Below are 18,656 nucleotides of genomic sequence, written 5' to 3' on the forward strand. Positions count from 1 at the left end.
TGTATCAGTCGACAGGTTCCTTTTTCTTGCGTTCGCACAGCGCCTACCCCAGTAAGAGGCCCCTGTAACCTAGTCGAGATTGTAAGCGAAAATGTCCAATCATGTTCCGAGCTCGTCCCATTCTGGAATTGGTTGCCGCCCATCCACAGGCAGGGGCTACCGGACAGTCATGACGCGCGATTGATAGTTGGCTTAGACCCAAACACCAAATATCTTGGAAACTCAAATCTAAGATTCTCTCTTTTTTTCTGTTACATCTATCCCAACATTTGCGTTGCCTATTATACGTCACCCATCACCCATCACTTATCACGCATTATTCGATACCGATTATTGCGACTGGTCACTGCTGCAGTCAACCGTGAAACTGTTACTCGGCTTTAATTCAGCAATCCTCTCTTCAGAGTACTAGAAAAGCTTGCTGCTAGCAGCGTAAGAAGAAATTCAATAAATACCTACCTCTAGGTAAGTTTATGATATTTAAATGACACTTCTTAGGTTATTTATTCTTCTACCCTAAATCTTAGACTAACTTTTCTAAACTAGCCTCTGCAATACTCTACCGTAGGGATTGGTTCCTCAAAACATCGTTTCCCCCTCTTGGGGTCCCTCCTAGCTTGTCTAATCGACACAAGTCCGAACCAAAGATGTCTTCTACAGGATCCGATGCGGCGTCGGCGTCGGCGTCAGAAACAGGAACAGCTGCCTCGGGCACAGACACAGCATCAATAACCGGTTCCCTACTGAGCTCGTTGCTCTCAACGATCTCTGCCACCGAGACCCCGACCTCTTCCTCTTTCTCTGGACCCACGAGGACGACTTCGGGCCCCATTTTTTCTGCTACACAGAGCAGTGCCGCAGATAAAGATAAAGGAATTGGAATAGTCAGTTTCTTGACTGCCGTAGGCGTAGCTGTTGCCATCTTCGCCGTGCAGATCCTCCTTTTCCTCCTTTTAAGGAACAAGCTAGCCCGTATCTTCAAGCCGAAAACCTACCTCGTTCCCGAACGAGAACGGACCGAATCGCCCCCGAATAAACCACTTGCTATGTTGAAGACCCTATGGCACTATGGAGATCGCGAAGTTATCGAAAAATGTGGTCTCGATGCCTACTTCTTCCTCCGGTACCTCAAGACTCTTCTCATCATCTTCCTACCTATTGGAGCTGTTGTCATGCCTATTCTGATCCCCTTGAACTATGTTGGCGGTCTTGGCCAAAAGATCGACGTAACAGACGACGACGACGACAATCAGGTTGATGGATTACCAACAGGTCTTGATACACTTTCGTGGGGCAATGTGGCCCCTAAGAATTCGGGTCGATATGGGGCCCATCTTCTAATGGCCATCCTAGTAGTTATCTGGGTCTGCACGGTATTCTTCTTCGAGCTTCGAGTATACATCAAGGTTCGACAGGATTGGCTTACAAGCGCCGAACATCGTCTGAGAGCTTCGGCTACTACTGTCCTTGTCAATTCGATTCCTTCGAAATGGCTCAGTGAAGAAGCCCTGATGGGCCTCTTCGATGTCTTCCCTGGAGGCATCAGGAATATCTGGCTGAATCGGGACTTATCAACACTGTTGGACAAGGTCAAGGAACGAAACAACATCCACCTCCAACTCGAACAAGCACAGACGGATCTCATCAAAGACGCGAAGAAGGCACAACTCAAGCAACAAAAGGCCGAAGAAAAGAAACGAAGAAGAGAGTTCAAGCTTAAAGCGATGACTAAGCAGGAGAGGGCTGATAAGAACGCCCGCGAAGACGCAGAAGCTCAGCGACGAGCACAAGACGGTTCAGGTACTGCTGCTGGTGATCAACACAACGTTCCTCACAGCGTAGATGCCGGAGTCCGTGAGTCACAGCACGAGGCCTTTAACCGTGACTCAGAGGACTTTCATGGACATGATCACAACAGGAAGAAGGGGTTTAAAGTACCCCTCCTCGGCGACCCGCTCGCCAAGGTTGGGCAAGGCATCCTGGGTGTTGTTTCAAAAGCTGGTAACAACATGGACGAAACGATAGAGACAACAAACGGATTCATCGGACTGTCACAAACTACGCACTCTCGGAATGCATCTAGGACAACGAACCGAGGTCACGAACGACCTTCGGTGGATGACGAGGAGGAGCTCAATTCTCCATCAGATACCCTCCGTGTACAGAACCAGTCGCAAAATAGTATGCGACGTTCTGGTGAAAGCACGGCTGCAATGAACCCCAAGTCGAATCGGGAGCCCCTTGGCGCCGTTGGTAACACGGTCCGAAAGATTGATGATATAGACGAGATCTACAGCAAGGAGGAGGCCCAATGGTGGCAGTTCTGGAAGCCACCCCCCGGTGCTTACGCCTCACCAGTCCCCCAGGGAGACGTCGCAGAGGCGTTCAGGCAGAAGAAGACAAACGAAAGCAAGCCTCTTTGGAAGAGAATCAAATATGCTCTACCTTTCGTAAGCCCAGAAATCGAGGCCGAGCCTTTGGATTATCCTACACCCCACAACACCGAGTACGACGAAGCTGCGGAACCTGCAGAGTGGGAGAAATATCTTAAAAAGAAAGATCGCCCAACTCATCGTCTTCCCCTTTTTGGAAAGTCATGGCTGTTCCCGATACCATTTGTGACGCAGAAGGTCGACACAATTTATTGGTGTCGGGAGCAGCTGGCTCGTCTCAACGTGGAGATTGAAATGGATCAGCAACATCCAGAGCGATTCCCTCTCATGAACTCGGCCTTTATCCAATTCAACCATCAAGTCTCGGCTCATATGGCTTGCCAGAGTGTTATCCATCACGTACCCAGGCAGATGGCCCCGCGAATGAACGAAATTTCACCCAAAGATGTCGATTGGGACAACATGGCGTTCAGCTGGTGGCAAGAGTGGCTGCGATCGGGAATCGTCTTTGCCATTGTTGTTGGCATGATTTTCCTCTGGGCCATTCCTGTGGCCTGGACAGCTGCGCTGAGTCAACTCGACAATCTTATTAGATCAAACACGTGGCTGTCTTTCCTACAGGATAACGAGGCAGTCCATAATATCGCCAAGGCTGTTGCCGGTGTTTTGCCAGCAGTCGTCCTCGGTTTGCTGCTGGTCCTCATCCCAATCTTTCTGGATTTTCTTGCTGGCTTTAGAGGAGCCAAGACAGGTGCCCAGAGAGTTGAGTTTGTGCAAATTTTCTACTTTGCCTTCTTGTTCATTCAAGTCTTTCTCATTGTCTCTATTGCTTCATTCTTTGCGGCATCGCTCGACCAACTCGTCCACAATGTCCAAGAGCTAAAGACTGTTCAGGACGTGCTTAATCTGCTGGCATACAATTTGCCGAGTGCGGCCAACTACTTCTTCTCATACATGATTCTGCAAGCCATGTCGACAAGCTCTGCTACCTTGCTTCAGCTTGGAGCTCTAGTAATGTGGTACATTATTGCTAGAATTCTTGACAGCACTGCACGGAGCAAATGGTCGCGAAATACCAGCCTCCGCCAAGTCAAATGGGGTGCCTTCTTCCCTATCTACACCAACTTTGCCTGTATTGGACTTGTCTACTGTGTCATTGCACCCCTGATTGCCATGTTTGCAATCATCACTTTTGCACTCTTGTGGTTTGCTCAGCGCTATGCCATGCTCTACGTCACCCGGTTCGAGCACGATACCGGAGGTGTGCTATATCCTCGAGCTATCAACCAAACCTTTACCGGTATTTACTTCATGGAATTGTGCATGGCTGGTCTGTTCTTTCTTGTTCGGGACGAAAACGACAAGAAAGTCTGCACCCCTCACGGCGTTGTCATGATTGTTGTTCTTATCCTCACTATCTTGTATCAGATTCTCCTCAACTACTCCTTCGGACCGCTTTTCCGCTACCTGCCTATCACATTTGAAGACGAAGCAGTCCTTCGTGATCAAGCTTTCCAACGAGCTCAAGACCAACGGCTTGGCCTTTTGGATGATGACGAGTTAATGGAAGAGCCCGAGAATCCCAAGGCATTTGAGAAGGGTGGTCAAACCGAGAAAGGCCAAGGCATCGAGATGCGCAGGCTGGGCTCTGTTCGCCGGCCCATGAAGCAGGTCGGCACATGGGCCAAGGACGGGGGTAACCAAATCGCAAGGTTCACAGGTGTAAAGCAGGCACGTGACAAGAATAAAAGGGCCTCGGAATACCGGAAGAAGCATCGAATGAAGGATGTAGAGGCACAGCTTGCGATCGGCGAGGCCCTATTTGGAGGGATCCATGACGAAATCGAGGATCTAACGCCCGACGAAAGAGATGCCCTCGTCAGGCATGCCTTCCAGCACGAGGCTCTTCGAGCCCGACGCCCGACGGTTTGGATCCCTAACGACGACTTGGGCGTCAGCGAAGACGAAATTCGCCGTACTCAGGCCTATAGCGGACACATCTGGATTAGTAATGAGGGCACTGCTCTCGACAGCAAAGTTCGCGTCGTTTACGGTCGGGCACCACCTGACTTTTCAGAAATCGATCTGATAAATCTATGAGACCTGCTCGGATTAGCTCGGTCCAGTTTATCTGATCGGCCATTGCTGGTCCATTCTGACAAGAATAACACTGCGCTTTAGGGTAATGATCATAAATAAGAGCCTAATTTAGTATAATATGTCATAAACTTACCTATTGTTTCGTCTCTTATATTTCCAGCAGCCGATTTTTCCGATATCAAACACATGTTAATAGGGATTCTGATGTATGCGATGCAACCCAGGTGCGTGTGTGGTTGAAGCATAATTTGTATGCAAGGCCGATGGATTTATATATCGCCTAGATAGGAGACTTGCAGTCTTTCTTTCCTCTCTATGGACAGTAGGCTATTAACATAGACAGACATGTCCATGAGCAATAGCTAATGAGTACACGAGGCAAGACTGTTCGCTGGGCTCCATGTTGCGAGGCTTCCGTGGTACGTCTAGCAACAAAGCCTGAAGAGTTTTCCTCAAAGATCCACCAAGCACTCTGTCAGAGTCATCTGTTCCACGGGGAAGTTTCTATAATCTAGGTATCCTACTGGGTAGCAGAAAAGTTGACCTCCCAGTCTTCGGTTACAAAAATAAATAGCCTAAAGAGCATAGTCTAAGTAGCATAATATGATCTACTAATTTCGTCTCTTATGCTTCCAGCGGCCAATTTTTCTAATACCCTGAGGGCATCCCATAAACGTCTTGTTCTATTCGTCACGCTCGCTGCTTGCGACTCATTCGGAAACAACAAATTTGTCTATGGCAACAGCCTATTTACAAAATAACGAAGAGGTCAGCATTACGAGATAAACATCTATCTGTAAAGCTTCGATCAGTCCATGAGAGTGATTGTCAATAGAACATTCCTATTATCTCCTACCTAAGCAGAATATGTGCTCGTACGTCTCATGCCAACTGCTGGATGTCCACAGCGGCGCTGTACCCTACCAACAATGAAAAATTCATATCCACATAACGCAATTACCTACATAACATAGGACAGCAAAACATGTAAGTCTCTCTTTTGCCATTCCATGAACCTCGGAGGTGTCCAGCCTCTTATCTGCTTATCTATCCACGTGCGCCGGGAACCCCACATAATTCGGGACAGCACGTGTTAGCGCCTCCCTTGGAAAAGTCGACATCAGAACATCGGCGCAAAAAACAGTTCATATTGGTGCGCCAACGCTATCAAACATTCCAAAAATTGTGCATGGATAATAGAACATATTAGCAAAACAGAAAAAAAGGCAAAAAATCAACCTTAGGCGGGACTCGAACCCGCAATCTTCTGATTTCGTGCTTAGACTATTTTATTTGATTAGATATTGAAACTCGAACGCTGAACGTCAGATATACTCACAGTCAGACGCGTTAGCCATTACGCCACAAAGGCTTACAACTGTTGCAATTGTTGATGATGGAAATCTATTTTCAAGATATATAGCGGGGAGCTCCTTCCCACGCAAAGTTCATGAATACCACTTGCATCTGCAGGTCAGCCACATTCAATGCAATGGAACAGCAAATCCTTACTAACAAACCAAGACAAAGCCATTTTTATATCATATATCTTGTGCATTATTACTTCCTGTCAGCAAGACCCAAATGTCCAACCAACATATTACTATCATCCTCCAATTGTAGGAAAGATGGGGCACTTCTGTAGCAATCAAGTGACAGTTTTTTGTGGCTGACATGCATCCCCCTGCAAAAAAGAGCCTTTTAGTGACGTCTTAAAATCGCTAGAGTTAGAGCAACTAACTTTAACATTCTGCATAAATGTACGTGCAGGGACTCTTTTTGTGAGTTGGTCGATTTTTTGTTTTTCTACTCTTCTTTTTGTTTTCAAGTATAAATAGAATCGACTTCAACATGTCTACTAGGTTGTCTTTGGGCGGCTTTTTGGTCAAGGCCAAGGCTGCTTTGACAGCTCCCGCTTCGCAACGAAAGGGACCTCTTACTTTTGTTGTAGGAAATGAGTCTGCCGGTAAGTTGGCTAAACCTCGAAATGAATTTTACTAATATAAATAGACCTCGATTCTCTTTGCTCAGCTGTGGTTTATGCCTATCTTCGTAGTCATGCACCTCCTCATACCCTACACATCCCCCTCTCAAACCTGCCCCGCGAGGACCTGGCTCTTCGCACTGAAATGTCGGCCGTTCTCAAGCATGCTGGACTGACTCTGAAAGATCTCTTGACTTTGTCTGAGCTTCCAGACTTGAAGCCTGAAGAGACGCGCTGGTTGCTGGTTGATCATAATTCACTCACGGGCCCACTCACCAAGTACTCGGAGCAAGTTACTGGCTGCGTTGATCACCACGCCGATGAGGATGTTGTGAGGAAGGATGCTACGCCAAGAGTCGTCGAAACTTGCGGAAGCTGCATGAGTCTGGTCGTGGACGAGACGCGCGAAATCTGGGAAGAGCTCTCGACCAAGGATGCCCAAGACAGCGACGCAGCCACCGAGAACGAAAAGCTTGTCAGACTCGCTATAGGACCTATCATGTCCGATACGATAAACATGACAGCTGAAGCCAAGGTGCGCGAGCAGGATACCAAGGCTGTAACATTCCTAGAGGAGCGCATGCCCTTTGACCGCGCAGCCTACTTTCACGAAATCTCTGCAGTAAAAGAAGACATTTCCGAGCTGAGCTTGCGCGATATCTTCCGAAAGGACTATAAAGAGTGGAACGGCTCAGGGCTGAAGCTTGGAATCAGTTGCGTCGTGCAAAACTTTGACTATCTTGTCAGCAAGGCGGGCAACCCAGAGCCTCTACTAGATGCCTTTGAGGATTGGGTCAAGGAGCGCAATCTTGATGTGGCGAGTATAATGACAACGTCGCATCCCGATGGCGAGTTCCAGCGACATCTGCTTGTGTGGGGTATCAGCGATCAAGGTCGCGAGGCGGTGGATAGATTCGTGGCCGACTCGGGTGAGAAGCTGAAGCTGGAGATGTGGAAGGATGGAGAGTTGGATAAGCATGGACATAGTAGATTTGCATGGAGGCAGCATGACCTCACGTCGAGTAGAAAACAGGTTGCGCCGTTGTTGAGGGAGGCTCTTAAGAAGAGTTGACTACGAGACCCGACGACTTCCAAGATATAAACATTATACGGATGATTGGGAAGTGGTGATTTTGTATAAATGTATTCTACTCATCTTCTCATTTGATCGACTATGCTCTGATATGTGCGGCATGAAGCACTTCAACCTCTCTGAGCATATTGAGATATTCTCTGTTCTTCAATCTTGCTTGCTTGTAGATATTGGTCGTTGCCTCACCAAGATGTTTATTTCTTAGAAGAAATTCGAAGCCATTCTTTAGGAGATACTCAGCCGCTGGGTCGCAGACTTTGATGCAGTCTTTGAGGTTGGTATAGACCCGGCCCGTTATGGAGACGGGTTCGGTTTCGTTGAGCATTTCGATATAGATCCAGCGCAGATTCTCGATACATAGGATTTGGTTGCGGGTATCTGCCAGAACTTTAAAGACAGAGGCGTAGAGCTCTGGCGCCCTGGAAAGCTTGTGTAAATGTGGTCTGTGTAACATGTCCCAGACACGAGACCATTCTTTTCGCTTGCCATATGCCGTCACCAAGCGGCAAAGCTCAGATGTGGTAAACAAGCAATCCGACCGGTCCATGAGGGTTTGAATGTTGGTCTGTGCCCTCGAGAACGGCCGCTGCTTGTAAGATGGCGATAGCAAGAAACCTTCGATAAGTGAGGTAAACATTGCGGAGTCCCAGATCGTCATGCCCCTCTCCTCGGCTGTCCAGAGTATCTGATCGACCAGGGAGAGTCGTTCTTGTGCAAGCGGTTCCGATCCAGTCCCTGTAAATGCTTCTGTGACAAACTCGCATAGCATTTGCTGCGCAAGGGGTAGTCCGGCAAGTTGTATATTCTCAAACCGCTCGCGGACTTGGGCGAGTGTCTTTGTACCCTCCGTAGGTAGGTTATTAGAGTTCACTACATTGCGTTTGGCATGGATAAGATCGTCCCGAGGGTGCGCATTTCGATGCCCTGATACAAGACGTGGCAACATTCGTCGCGCGCTGGTGGTGTATGCACGCCGTTGCGAGGCGTTCTGCATAGCCTGCCATTGCAGAGCAGATCCTGATTTGGGTAGTTGGATCTTGGATGCAAGAAGTCTCTCGAGCTCCTCAGGGCTGTCCATCTTCTCCCCACGAGCTTGCCTGTTTTGCTTTAAATTCTTTTTCAAAATACCCTTCCAAAGAGTTTCCAAGTCAAGCTCTGCTCTTCGAGAGTCTGTCATACACTGAACCACCACCGTGGTACCAGTCTGGGGTGCACCGAAACCAGAGAAGCGACCGCTATCATCAACCTTGGCAGCTTCATTGGTCTGGTCACCACTGGAAGAAAAGTTGACGCAGACCCATCCAGTGGAGATGCCATTGTCGCCACCGGGAATAATGGCAGTATTGGTTCCCATGAGCTTTGCCTTTTTTCGAAGTCGGCGTAGTTTTGTACGGAGTTCACCGGGTCCAATCAATCCATCGGCTCGCGCGGAAATGTTGTGATTCTTTCGAAGCCATCGCACAAAGCGGCCAGACGAGATATGAAGATGCCGTTCACTGCGGGCTGTCGCAAATAGCATGATCAGATTGGGGCCAAGAGCAGCGGGAGGATCAACTTCGCGCATGTCCAAAAGAGAAATGTCGTCCAGGCCCATGTCCTCAAAGATGTATTTGATCATTGGCTCAATGACTTCTGGTGCGCCTTCGGGGACCTTGGGTAACTCGACTGCATGTTGACTTTCGGGGTGTCGCGGAGGCTCAACTTCGAGAAACCAGGGAACGTCGCCAGATTCCTCGGCCTCGGGGACGTCGATGGAATCCTTTAAAATGTCACTGGGTGTGGGTGAAGTTGAAGCGGCCTTTTCGCCTATCGGATCGGTAGTCTTGACATCTGAATAAAACCTTGTCGCTGTCGCCCTAGGAAGCCATCGTGATGTTTGGGGAAAACTGCGAAAAGGACTCGTGGCTGGACGCGACACAACAGCGCGTATAATTGAAGATTGGCATTGTCGGCAACTCAATGCTGCAGCCACGGGACGAGTCAACATCTTGAGCCTTGTCGAGTTGTTCAACACAAAAATTCAGATGTCAAAGAGCTAGAGGCGATGAGCGTCATGGCTAGACGAGAACCCAGTCGTGAAGTGGGGAACTCAGCTCGGTACCGAAACTGTCATATAGATATAGTGGGTATACATGGATAGTCTATTTTTGAAATATTTTACATGTGAGCGAGAGCAAGAGAATTTAGATAGATAATCATCTCAATTGGAGGCAAAGAACAAAGAACAAAGAACAAAACATAAACACGATCTAGAGAAATAATTCCTCGCTCACAGGTTCCCACGATACCAATACCAGCTTGCATGGTCGAGTCACTGAGTGGGGAAAAAGTCCCTTGTTTTCATTTGCCACAACTTCGACCTCCCTCACGTGACCCTTCTAGTGGATGTTCTAAACTTCCTCGCCTTTACAGAAAAATTTAGACCCAGCGACCCGACTTGCTCTACCGCATGCGCCCTCAGGTTCGAAAAAACTTGTTGGCAAGAGTATAATAATCGACTGAAAGTGTCTCAATAGGAAGGGCTTTGCAAATTTTTACATTCTTTACTAAAACCCTGACCCCAAGATTTGAGCTGTCGCCTCTACGGCCTGGCAGCAGTGACGGCTTTTGCCTGTCCTCGATCTCTTTGCTCGACCGTCCCAATATAAATCATAATGCTCGTTCGACAAACAAGAAAGGGCATCTTTGCCTTGCAATCAAGGCTTCTCTCGAAACCGCATATTGCGACAACCCTTGGTCGCCGTCATGGCAGGCAGCTTGCCACAGCCGTCGACGACTTCCCACTTAACAATTATGGCGGCATTCATGAGCAGCTTGCCCGATCGGGTCTGCAGCCCTTCCAGACTCCTCTACAATCTCATGCCGACCTTCGAGCTTTCGACCCGATGACAAACATATTGACCGTCCCCGAGCCTTCAGAAGCTCGACCATTCGGCAAGATCAACAACAAGGGCGTCCCCGGCGATGTTGAGGAGATGATACCAGTTTTCGATGCTTGTGTCCGCGTAGGCAAGCTAGAGAGAGCCGCTCTTGTGCTAAAGCGACTCAATGCAACTGGTTTGATTCCTGGCGACGAAATGATCATTTTGCACAATCAATACCTCCGCGCCTCTCTCGAACAATTACGAATGACCCCCGACCGAAAGCAAGCCGAGATGCTACACAAATGGTACGAACTCCAAATACGAAACACGGATATTCCGCAAACTGCAGAAACAATTGCATGCATGCTCAAGGCCTCGCTTCTCTCTGAGCGTGGTGCCCGCTTGGAGCGTCTTGTCCACCGATACATGAGCATGGCACCTGGTGAATCCGGCTTGCGAGTGTTGAGCATGGCCGATATTCTTAGCGATCAAGATCTTGGCGTCATTACAGAGATTTGCCCAACTTATACTTTCGCACCCGAAGCCGAATCCGACGCCCAGTACGTGACTATGGCAGAGGATGAGCATCTGGACACACAGGAAGGGCATGGCGAAACTACAGCAGCAGCCGGACATGAAGCGTATCCCGACATCCGACCGACACCACAACGAGGAGAGGGTCTCAACGTTCTGAGAAAGAACCTGAACCTCATCAACGAGCTCCAAAACGTGGACATTTCCAAACTGCCACGCGAAGAGCAGCGCGAATTCCAGTCCCGCCTAGAAAGAGACTCTATTGATATTGCTATTGAGAAATGGCGGACTACTAAGAAAAACCTCGACAAGATGCACATCAACACGTCTCTGAATGACAGGCACGAAGAAACTAGTCTTGCCGCGTGCATGCAAGTGTGGCTTACAGCAATGGAAGAACGCCTGAAAGAGGAGATTCGCAAGGTCGACGAGTCCGAGGAGAGTGAAAACAAAACCGAAGAAGACTTGGAGCGATGTATCTACGGCCCGATTCTGAGACTTGGGGACCCCACTAGGCTGGCTGCGGTCACAATTCTTACCCTGCTCAATACCAGCGCGATCCAGGGTGTGGACAAGGGCGTAGTCATTCAGCGTCTACTCAACGATGTGTCCCGTGTGGCTCAGGACGATATTCGCACACAAATACAAGAAAATGCCGAGCTCGAAAAACGCCGACGTCGCAAGGTCAAGTTTACTGGAGACAATGCCGAGACTCAGGCCACTGAGGAGAAAACCATCACAGATGCCGACGAACCAGTCTTGAGCAAAAATCCCGCCATGGGCTTATGGTCTGTCCAAGTCAGAGCCCGAGTTGGGTCAATCCTTATCAAGTCTCTGATCGAAACTGCAAAGGTCAAGGTTGTGAGGGAACATCCCATTTCCAAGGAAAGAATCAGCCAAGTTCAACCTGCGTTTTCTCACATGCATGCGCCCCGAAAGGGCAAAAAGGTTGGCATGCTGTTCATCAACGCAGATCTCGTTGAACGCCTGAAGCGAGAACCTATGGGCGACTTTCTTGCTAAGCACCTCCCTATGGTTTCTGAGCCTCAGCCTTGGAGACGCATCAACGAGGGAGGTTTTCTGTCAAGCAAAGCCACCTTGGTTCGTCTCAAAACGGGAGATGTTGAGCAGAGGCTCTACACTAAAGCAGCTATCAAGCGTGGCGACATGGATCAAGTTTTCAAGGGACTGGACGTGCTGGGAAAGACGCCATGGAGGATCAACAACAACGTTCTTGATGTCATGGTAGAAGCCTGGAACAGTGGTGATGCGATTGCCAATATGCCCACCCTGACACCGAATCTGGTCACCCCAGCAGAGCCCACAGGATCTGATCCCCTTCTTCGCCGAGCCTGGTATCGAAACGTCAAGGCCGTCGAGAACGAGCGCGCTGCTCTTCATTCTCAGAGATGTTATATGAACCTGCAACTCGAGATTGCTCGAGCATTCCGCAAGCAGGTCATCTACTTCCCCCACAACATGGACTATCGAGGCCGCGCTTATCCTCTCCCGACATACTTGAACCACATGGGAGCTGATCATACCCGTGCTCTGCTCAGGTTTGCCAATGGCAAGGAACTCGGCGAGAAAGGCCTTAGATGGCTCAAGATTCACTTGGCCAACTTGTACGGCTACGACAAGGCTTCCTTTAGCGAGAGAGAGGCCTTTGCCACCGAAAACCTGCCCAACATTGTCGAGAGTGTTGCCAACCCTCTCGGTGGCAGCCGCTGGTGGTTAAAGGCCGAAGACCCTTGGCAATGCTTGGCTGCTTGCTTCGAGCTAAAGGCTGCCCACGATCTCGAGGACCCCACCAAATATGTCTCCAGTCTGCCAGTGCACCAGGATGGTACCTGCAACGGTCTGCAGCATTATGCAGCACTCGGTGGAGATACTTGGGGTGCTCAGCAGGTTAACCTCATGCCTGGAGATAGACCAGCTGATGTTTACATGGCTGTTGCCAACCTTGTCAAGGAGTCGATCGCCAAAGAAGCCGAGAAGGGCAACCAGCTCGGCCAGAACTGCATGGGCAAGATTACCAGAAAGGTTGTGAAGCAGACAGTCATGACTAATGTCTACGGTGTCACCTTTTCGGGCGCGAAGCAACAAGTCTGCAAACAGCTGGACGCCCTGTACCCAGAAATGTACAAGGAGACTGGCATTCCCAATCTCGTCACCGCCACATACATCGCAAAGCACATCTTTGCAGCTCTCGGAACCATGTTCCGTGGTGCCCACGATATCCAATATTGGTTGGGTGAGATTGGCGCGCGAGCATGCAGGGCCTTGACCTCGGCTCAGATCGAGCAGCTTGCAGAAGAAAAGGATACTCCCGCCGCCGGCGCCACTGCCGCCGCCACCAAGAGGATGGAGTTGGAAGAGCTAACCTCGCAATTCCGATCGACCATTGTGTGGACTACTCCCCTTCGAATGCCCGTCGTCCAGCCGTACCGAAAATCTACCACTCGAGAAATCCGTACTTGTTTGCAGGCTATTACGTACCCCACTCAGGGTAGAACTGAGCCCGTTGATCGCAGGAAACAACTTCAAGGATTCCCTCCCAACTTTATCCACTCTCTGGACGCCAGCCACATGCTTCTATCCGCTCTCAAGTGCGATGACTTGGGACTAAACTTTGCTGCTGTTCACGACTCTTTCTGGACTCATGCTGCTGATGTTGACATCTTGAACGGAGTTCTCCGAGAAGCTTTTATCCGAATCCACGAGGAGGATGTGGTTGGTCGATTGGCAGTAGAGTTTGAGGCACGATACAAGGGCTCAATCTACCTGGCCAACATCCCTGCAGATAGCCCTGCTGGGCATGCTATCAAGGCTTTCCGCAAAAAGAGCAAGCTGACACTGAAGGAGGAGCTCTTGTTGGAGCACAAGCGCAACAACCTTATTCGATCCGGAAATCCATGGGACTTGGAGGCCGCAGAGAAGATTCAAACACCAGCCTCGGTTTTCGAAGATATGGAAATGTCCGAAGACGAGATCGATAGTGAGCAGGATCCGGAGAATGTGGGTGGTGGCCTGGGAGAGATTCCCAAGGCGGAATCCAGCCTCACCTCGGCCGTCAAGGAAGCCGTGCAGGAGATGGAACCTGAAAGCACGGAAACGGCCGAGGAGCTGAGCGTCATCCTTCTCAACCGTCTCAAGCATACCAACTTTGAGGCAAACGTTATCAACCCAAAGAAGGAGTTCAAGCACGCTGCAAAGAAGTTTGTCACCATCTGGCGTCCCATGACCTTCCCCAAGCTGCCCCAAAAGGGCGACTTTGATGTCAGGGCCCTAAAGGACAGTCAGTACTTCTTTTCCTGACTTGGTCGGTACGAGTAGAATGATGTATTATTATTGACGAAGACAACGAGGCGGCGCATTGTGGGCGTTGTGCGTATGGCGTTAGACGGTGTAAAAGCATAGAGGAGCGTGCCGGTAGGATTTTCTGCTTTCTGTATTATAGTTACCATATAACTTGCCAGGTTGGCAAAGGTTAGCCTTCTTTGGATAAAATAAATAACCTAAGAACAATCCAGTGTGTGTGTCTCGTTTGCCTTGGTCTCTGATGGTGGCTGTCTACTCTGCTTTGGCGATCATAACAACTACAGGACAGTACCAGGTCTAGTCAATAGATGATGGTTCACTCAACTAAATTGAATAGACCAAAGGAATAATAATGTTTTATTGAACGTTCTTATTATCCGTTGATTCGGCTCATCTGTCCTAGTTCCATAGTGGGTTGGTTCATGCTATTCAACTACAGCCCTGACCACGTCCAAGCTGAACTGCTAACCGTTTCTGGGCACAACTTGCAATGCAACACGAACTTTGTTCTTGATACTAACACAATGCCCTTTGTGAATATTTGAGATCACATCTATAGAACAAACCGACAAGAACATGGCGAGATGGTGTTTATAACCCAAGTTTGGCCCCCCGAAGGATCTCAAACCATCAACTCCTCTGACACAACTCAACTGACCACACACACCAGCTAACACAGTCAACAACAAAGGTCAGTCAACGACTAACTACACATCAACTAACAACACCCTTCAGGAGACAAAATGTCGTCCGTTACCGAAACCTTCTTCCCCCGTCTCAAGGAGATCCTCGACCAGGATCCCTCAGCTGCCCAGAGGCTGAAACTGGAATGTGGTATGTGCATGGAAGATATGCTGATCAATGAGGACGTCAGGGTTGAGCAACGTGGAAATGTCACCTACGTCTCTCACAATGCGTACATTCTCCCCTGCGGTCACATTTTTGGCATCACCTGCGTGCTCAAGCTCAAGGAAAATTCCATTACTGTGAGAGACCCAGAGTACCAGTGCCCTAATTGTCGCGCGCCTATGTACTTCCACTCATGTGGATGCCTGAGCACCGTAGGAGCGGTACTCAATACTGAGGGAGACAAGTATCAAAAGATGTGTGAAGAAGTCCGGACGTTGAATTTCAGGAACTCGTCTTGCCGCAAGTGCAGACTCGCGGAAATCTACGACGACATGTTCGAGTCGAACTTCGAAGTATCAGGAGGCGTTCAGATCGAACCCTCTGAGATGCAAAGACGTAAACTGAGTGGAATCCCACTGGCGATGCTGTTGTTCAGGAATAGTGAAGGGTGGGCAATTTCCGAAGTTCATGTCTTCGACAGACGCTATGTGGACCATGAAATGAGTGATCGCCTACGTACTCGCTTGGATGCCTTCATAAACGACATTGTCACGTCTGACGAGAGTAATAAGACTTACATATCTATGGAGCTCGCTATGGTGGATCCACCGCTGGTAGGCATGCGAGGTTGTGCAGATACAGAGATGAATCTTGAAATATTTGACCGTCTCTAGCAGGCTAGTAGCTGTGTACTAGACACTGGGAAGTCTACTGCAGGTCAGTGGTGTTGGGGGATGGACAATGGAAAGAGTGGTAGACGAGTTTAATGCAGGTCATTATTCATTAAATTGAAGTATTTTGTAAACTCTAATGTGTATATATGCATGCAAGCGAACGTGTGAACATCAATAATAATTGGGAGTAAGAACGAATAAATTTTTGGTTATGATAATAATACAAACAATTCCTTTTCCAACAGACGCCATACACAAACAAATATGGTACACTCAGACTCTGATTCATCACTTACACTCACATATACATACACACATTTATATGCACACTCAGACTCTGATTCAGACTCACTCACAGACACACGCACACTCTGATTCATACACACACACATACACAACAATATGTAACACATCAGCGCCTACAATCCTTCGTATGCTGAGGAAGAAGTTGGCAGAGGTTAACGAGAAAAGTTAAACTCTCAACAACCTTCCCACTCGCACTTTGGCCGTGGCGCTGAAGATGGGCCAAAAGTACAGCTTCCTCGGAGACCAGATTGATATCAACATGAAGGCTGTTCCGGTCGAGAATCCCGCCGAGATACAGCTCGAGTTCGACGAATCCAAGCGGGAGCAATGCTGCGGACTCAATCGCAGCCTTAACTTCTTGAAAAAGAAGAAGAAGGAAAAAGAGGCTCGCGATACCTCCTTTTTTTTTTGGTACCTATTGCAAGCCTCTTTAGTGTCATTTTGAGGGTCATTTTTTGATCGTTGCGGCTAGGCTAGGTCATTCTGACCAAAATCAACAGCTCATACAATGACAAGGCTTGTAGCTTTTCAACAGGTTTTAAACTGGACAGTATGATAGGTTAAATGCCTGATGGGCTGTCGTAAGCTTGTCGAATTGACACTATATTAATTGAATAATTGCTGGCAGGATTAAATCATTATCAACACCGTATTGAGCCGTATCGTCATGGCTTAGACCATGTCCCACAACCCCCTTGGCGCGTAAAGGCAGGTTGATAGTCGGGGAAAATGAACATCTTTTTCTGCCGGAATATAAGTATTCATTCGTGGCTTGATGTGGCTTTCGCCGGATGACTCAATAGAAGGCATAGAAACACTCAAAATTATAATTCAACTGGGGAAATAACGCCACAAACTTTTCATGTCGTGAACTTTGACTAATAAAAGTATATGCGACTGATATTCTTCGGACGTGAAACCCGAAGGAATTGCCTAATTAGGCAATTACACAGATGTCCCCTGTCGATCTCCCGCAGTATGGCAGCATATTTCCGTCTGTCGTCTCAAACTCAATATCAGGCTTTCTTACAGCTGAGATGCCAAGTCTTTAATTTCTAGACGAATTCTTCAATGTGTCACGATATTATCTTTTGAGGGGCTGGGAAGCTCCACAATGAAAAGACAGTACGTATATTGAGGCTGAGACTCCATCTGGGCGCTCGCGTGACTCAACTATCCGAGTATCGAAAGATTCTTGCCATCTCGGCGAAATCAAAGCTTACAGCCTATGCTGCTGGCTTCCTCTTCCTATGTATGTGTGTGTGGTTGTCCGGACAATAGACAAATGCCATCTGTGCTGCCCGGTAACTTCATCAGTCTTTGGGCCGCGCAACTCATAACCCATCTCAAGCTCCAGAACAAAATTAAGAGGCAACCAACGTAACCCAGTCATCTTGCGAGGATCTGAGGCCAACTCTTGCACAAAAAGGTCAAGTTTGAAGCTTCGTCAACCCATAGACAGCGTGAATGAGTTATTGCCCAACCAAGAGGGCATATTGAAACGTAGAAGCTGTACCAAGATCATTTCCATTCCCTTTACCCCCCATTGAGGCAATCGAGAAGCGTCGGGGCGTACGCAGCACAGATTAATGTTGTCGAGAACCTCGTAGTTAATGGGGTTGTGAACAGCATATGGTCGTGTGCATTCCATCCAAGTCTCACTGTAGATCATCACCTCAAATTCACCAAGCAATACACGGTGACTCCACAATGGAAAGTAGACTTCTTTGAACTGTGCGGCAGTCATTCGCAACCAGCACCTATGGCAGCTGTCGGGGATGTCAACACCCTCGCCAAGGACCTGTGGCACCAAGTTTATAGCTGCATGTTCGGCTGGCATGTTATGAGAGCCAAACCAGCGATGTCCACATCTGGCAAAGCGAGGTTGTTTTTTGCATATTGGGCATTTGTTTTCCTTGATAACCTCGCCATTTTCGTTGGTCATCTCGCCATTTTCGTTGAATATTTGTTTGATGCACATTCTTCCAAAGATGTGGCCGCAAGGGAGTATGACGGTAGCATGGTCCTAACCAGAAGCCGCGTCGACCTGGTGTTGGTGCTGAAAAACTGTAGCGAGGTCCCAGCAGATTAAACACTTTATTTCCACATCCCTCAGATGTAGTTGTCCAGATAGGAGATATTGTTTGAGGGGGGGCCAATATGTTTGCTCTTTATTGGGGATGTCGTTGCTGTTCATGGTGGGAGGCAAGGCAGTAGTTGGCACGGTAAGTGATGATAAGCGCTATTAACCGCTGGTAGATATGTTTTCTGGTGATAGTTGATGAGCCTGTGATGGTTGATGAACCTGTGATGTTTTGTTTTGTTTTGTTTGGAGGAGATGGGAAGAGATGACGGTACCAATATGTGCCAGTGACATTGCCCGTGCCTGTGCGCCTTCCTTTTTTTTTTACACAGAGGGCCAAAGAGAACACACCCAGGCAGCTAGGTACGTCCTTGCCTAGCAGGCACTGATAGAAAGAGCCCCGTAAAAGCTTCTCCGTAGTTCGGTTATTCTTCCATTGTCTTCTACTCCATCTC

General features: G+C 48.5%; 5 protein-coding genes across 5 annotated transcripts, besides 2 other annotated features; 4 read left to right on the top strand and 1 right to left on the bottom strand.

Moving 5' to 3' along the window:
• Positions 1 to 647: 647 nt before the first annotated feature.
• Positions 648 to 4,493, top strand: FPSE_04903 (uncharacterized protein; the record flags this gene model as incomplete). The annotated part of the gene is made up of 1 exon (XM_009258021.1): positions 648 to 4,493. The coding sequence occupies one exon, from the start codon at positions 648 to 650 to the stop codon at positions 4,491 to 4,493; it is 3,846 nt and encodes a 1,281-aa protein (XP_009256296.1).
• Positions 4,494 to 6,251: 1,758 nt separating this feature from the next.
• Positions 6,252 to 7,549, top strand: FPSE_04904 (uncharacterized protein; the record flags this gene model as incomplete). Its single annotated transcript, XM_009258022.1, has 3 exons — positions 6,252 to 6,274; positions 6,356 to 6,459; positions 6,504 to 7,549. 3 exons carry the CDS (start codon positions 6,252 to 6,254, stop codon positions 7,547 to 7,549), a joined length of 1,173 nt encoding a protein of 390 aa, XP_009256297.1.
• Positions 7,550 to 7,649: 100 nt separating this feature from the next.
• On the bottom strand, positions 7,650 to 9,557 carry FPSE_04905 (uncharacterized protein; the record flags this gene model as incomplete). The annotated part of the gene is made up of 1 exon (XM_009258023.1): positions 7,650 to 9,557. The coding sequence occupies one exon, from the start codon at positions 9,555 to 9,557 to the stop codon at positions 7,650 to 7,652; it is 1,908 nt and encodes a 635-aa protein (XP_009256298.1).
• Positions 9,558 to 10,224: 667 nt separating this feature from the next.
• On the top strand, positions 10,225 to 14,286 carry FPSE_04906 (uncharacterized protein; the record flags this gene model as incomplete). Its single annotated transcript, XM_009258024.1, has 1 exon — positions 10,225 to 14,286. One exon carries the CDS (start codon positions 10,225 to 10,227, stop codon positions 14,284 to 14,286), a length of 4,062 nt encoding a protein of 1,353 aa, XP_009256299.1.
• A 746-nt stretch (positions 14,287 to 15,032) lies between these two features.
• FPSE_04907 (uncharacterized protein) lies at positions 15,033 to 15,812 on the top strand (the record flags this gene model as incomplete). The annotated part of the gene is made up of 1 exon (XM_009258025.1): positions 15,033 to 15,812. One exon carries the CDS (start codon positions 15,033 to 15,035, stop codon positions 15,810 to 15,812), a length of 780 nt encoding a protein of 259 aa, XP_009256300.1.
• A 241-nt stretch (positions 15,813 to 16,053) lies between these two features.
• Positions 16,054 to 16,209: a microsatellite.
• A 2,220-nt stretch (positions 16,210 to 18,429) lies between these two features.
• Positions 18,430 to 18,449: a microsatellite.
• The last annotated feature ends 207 nt before the right edge of the window (positions 18,450 to 18,656 follow it).

Source organism: Fusarium pseudograminearum, chromosome 3, assembly GCF_000303195.2.
Source record: "Fusarium pseudograminearum CS3096 chromosome 3, whole genome shotgun sequence".
NCBI lineage: Eukaryota > Fungi > Ascomycota > Sordariomycetes > Hypocreales > Nectriaceae > Fusarium > Fusarium pseudograminearum.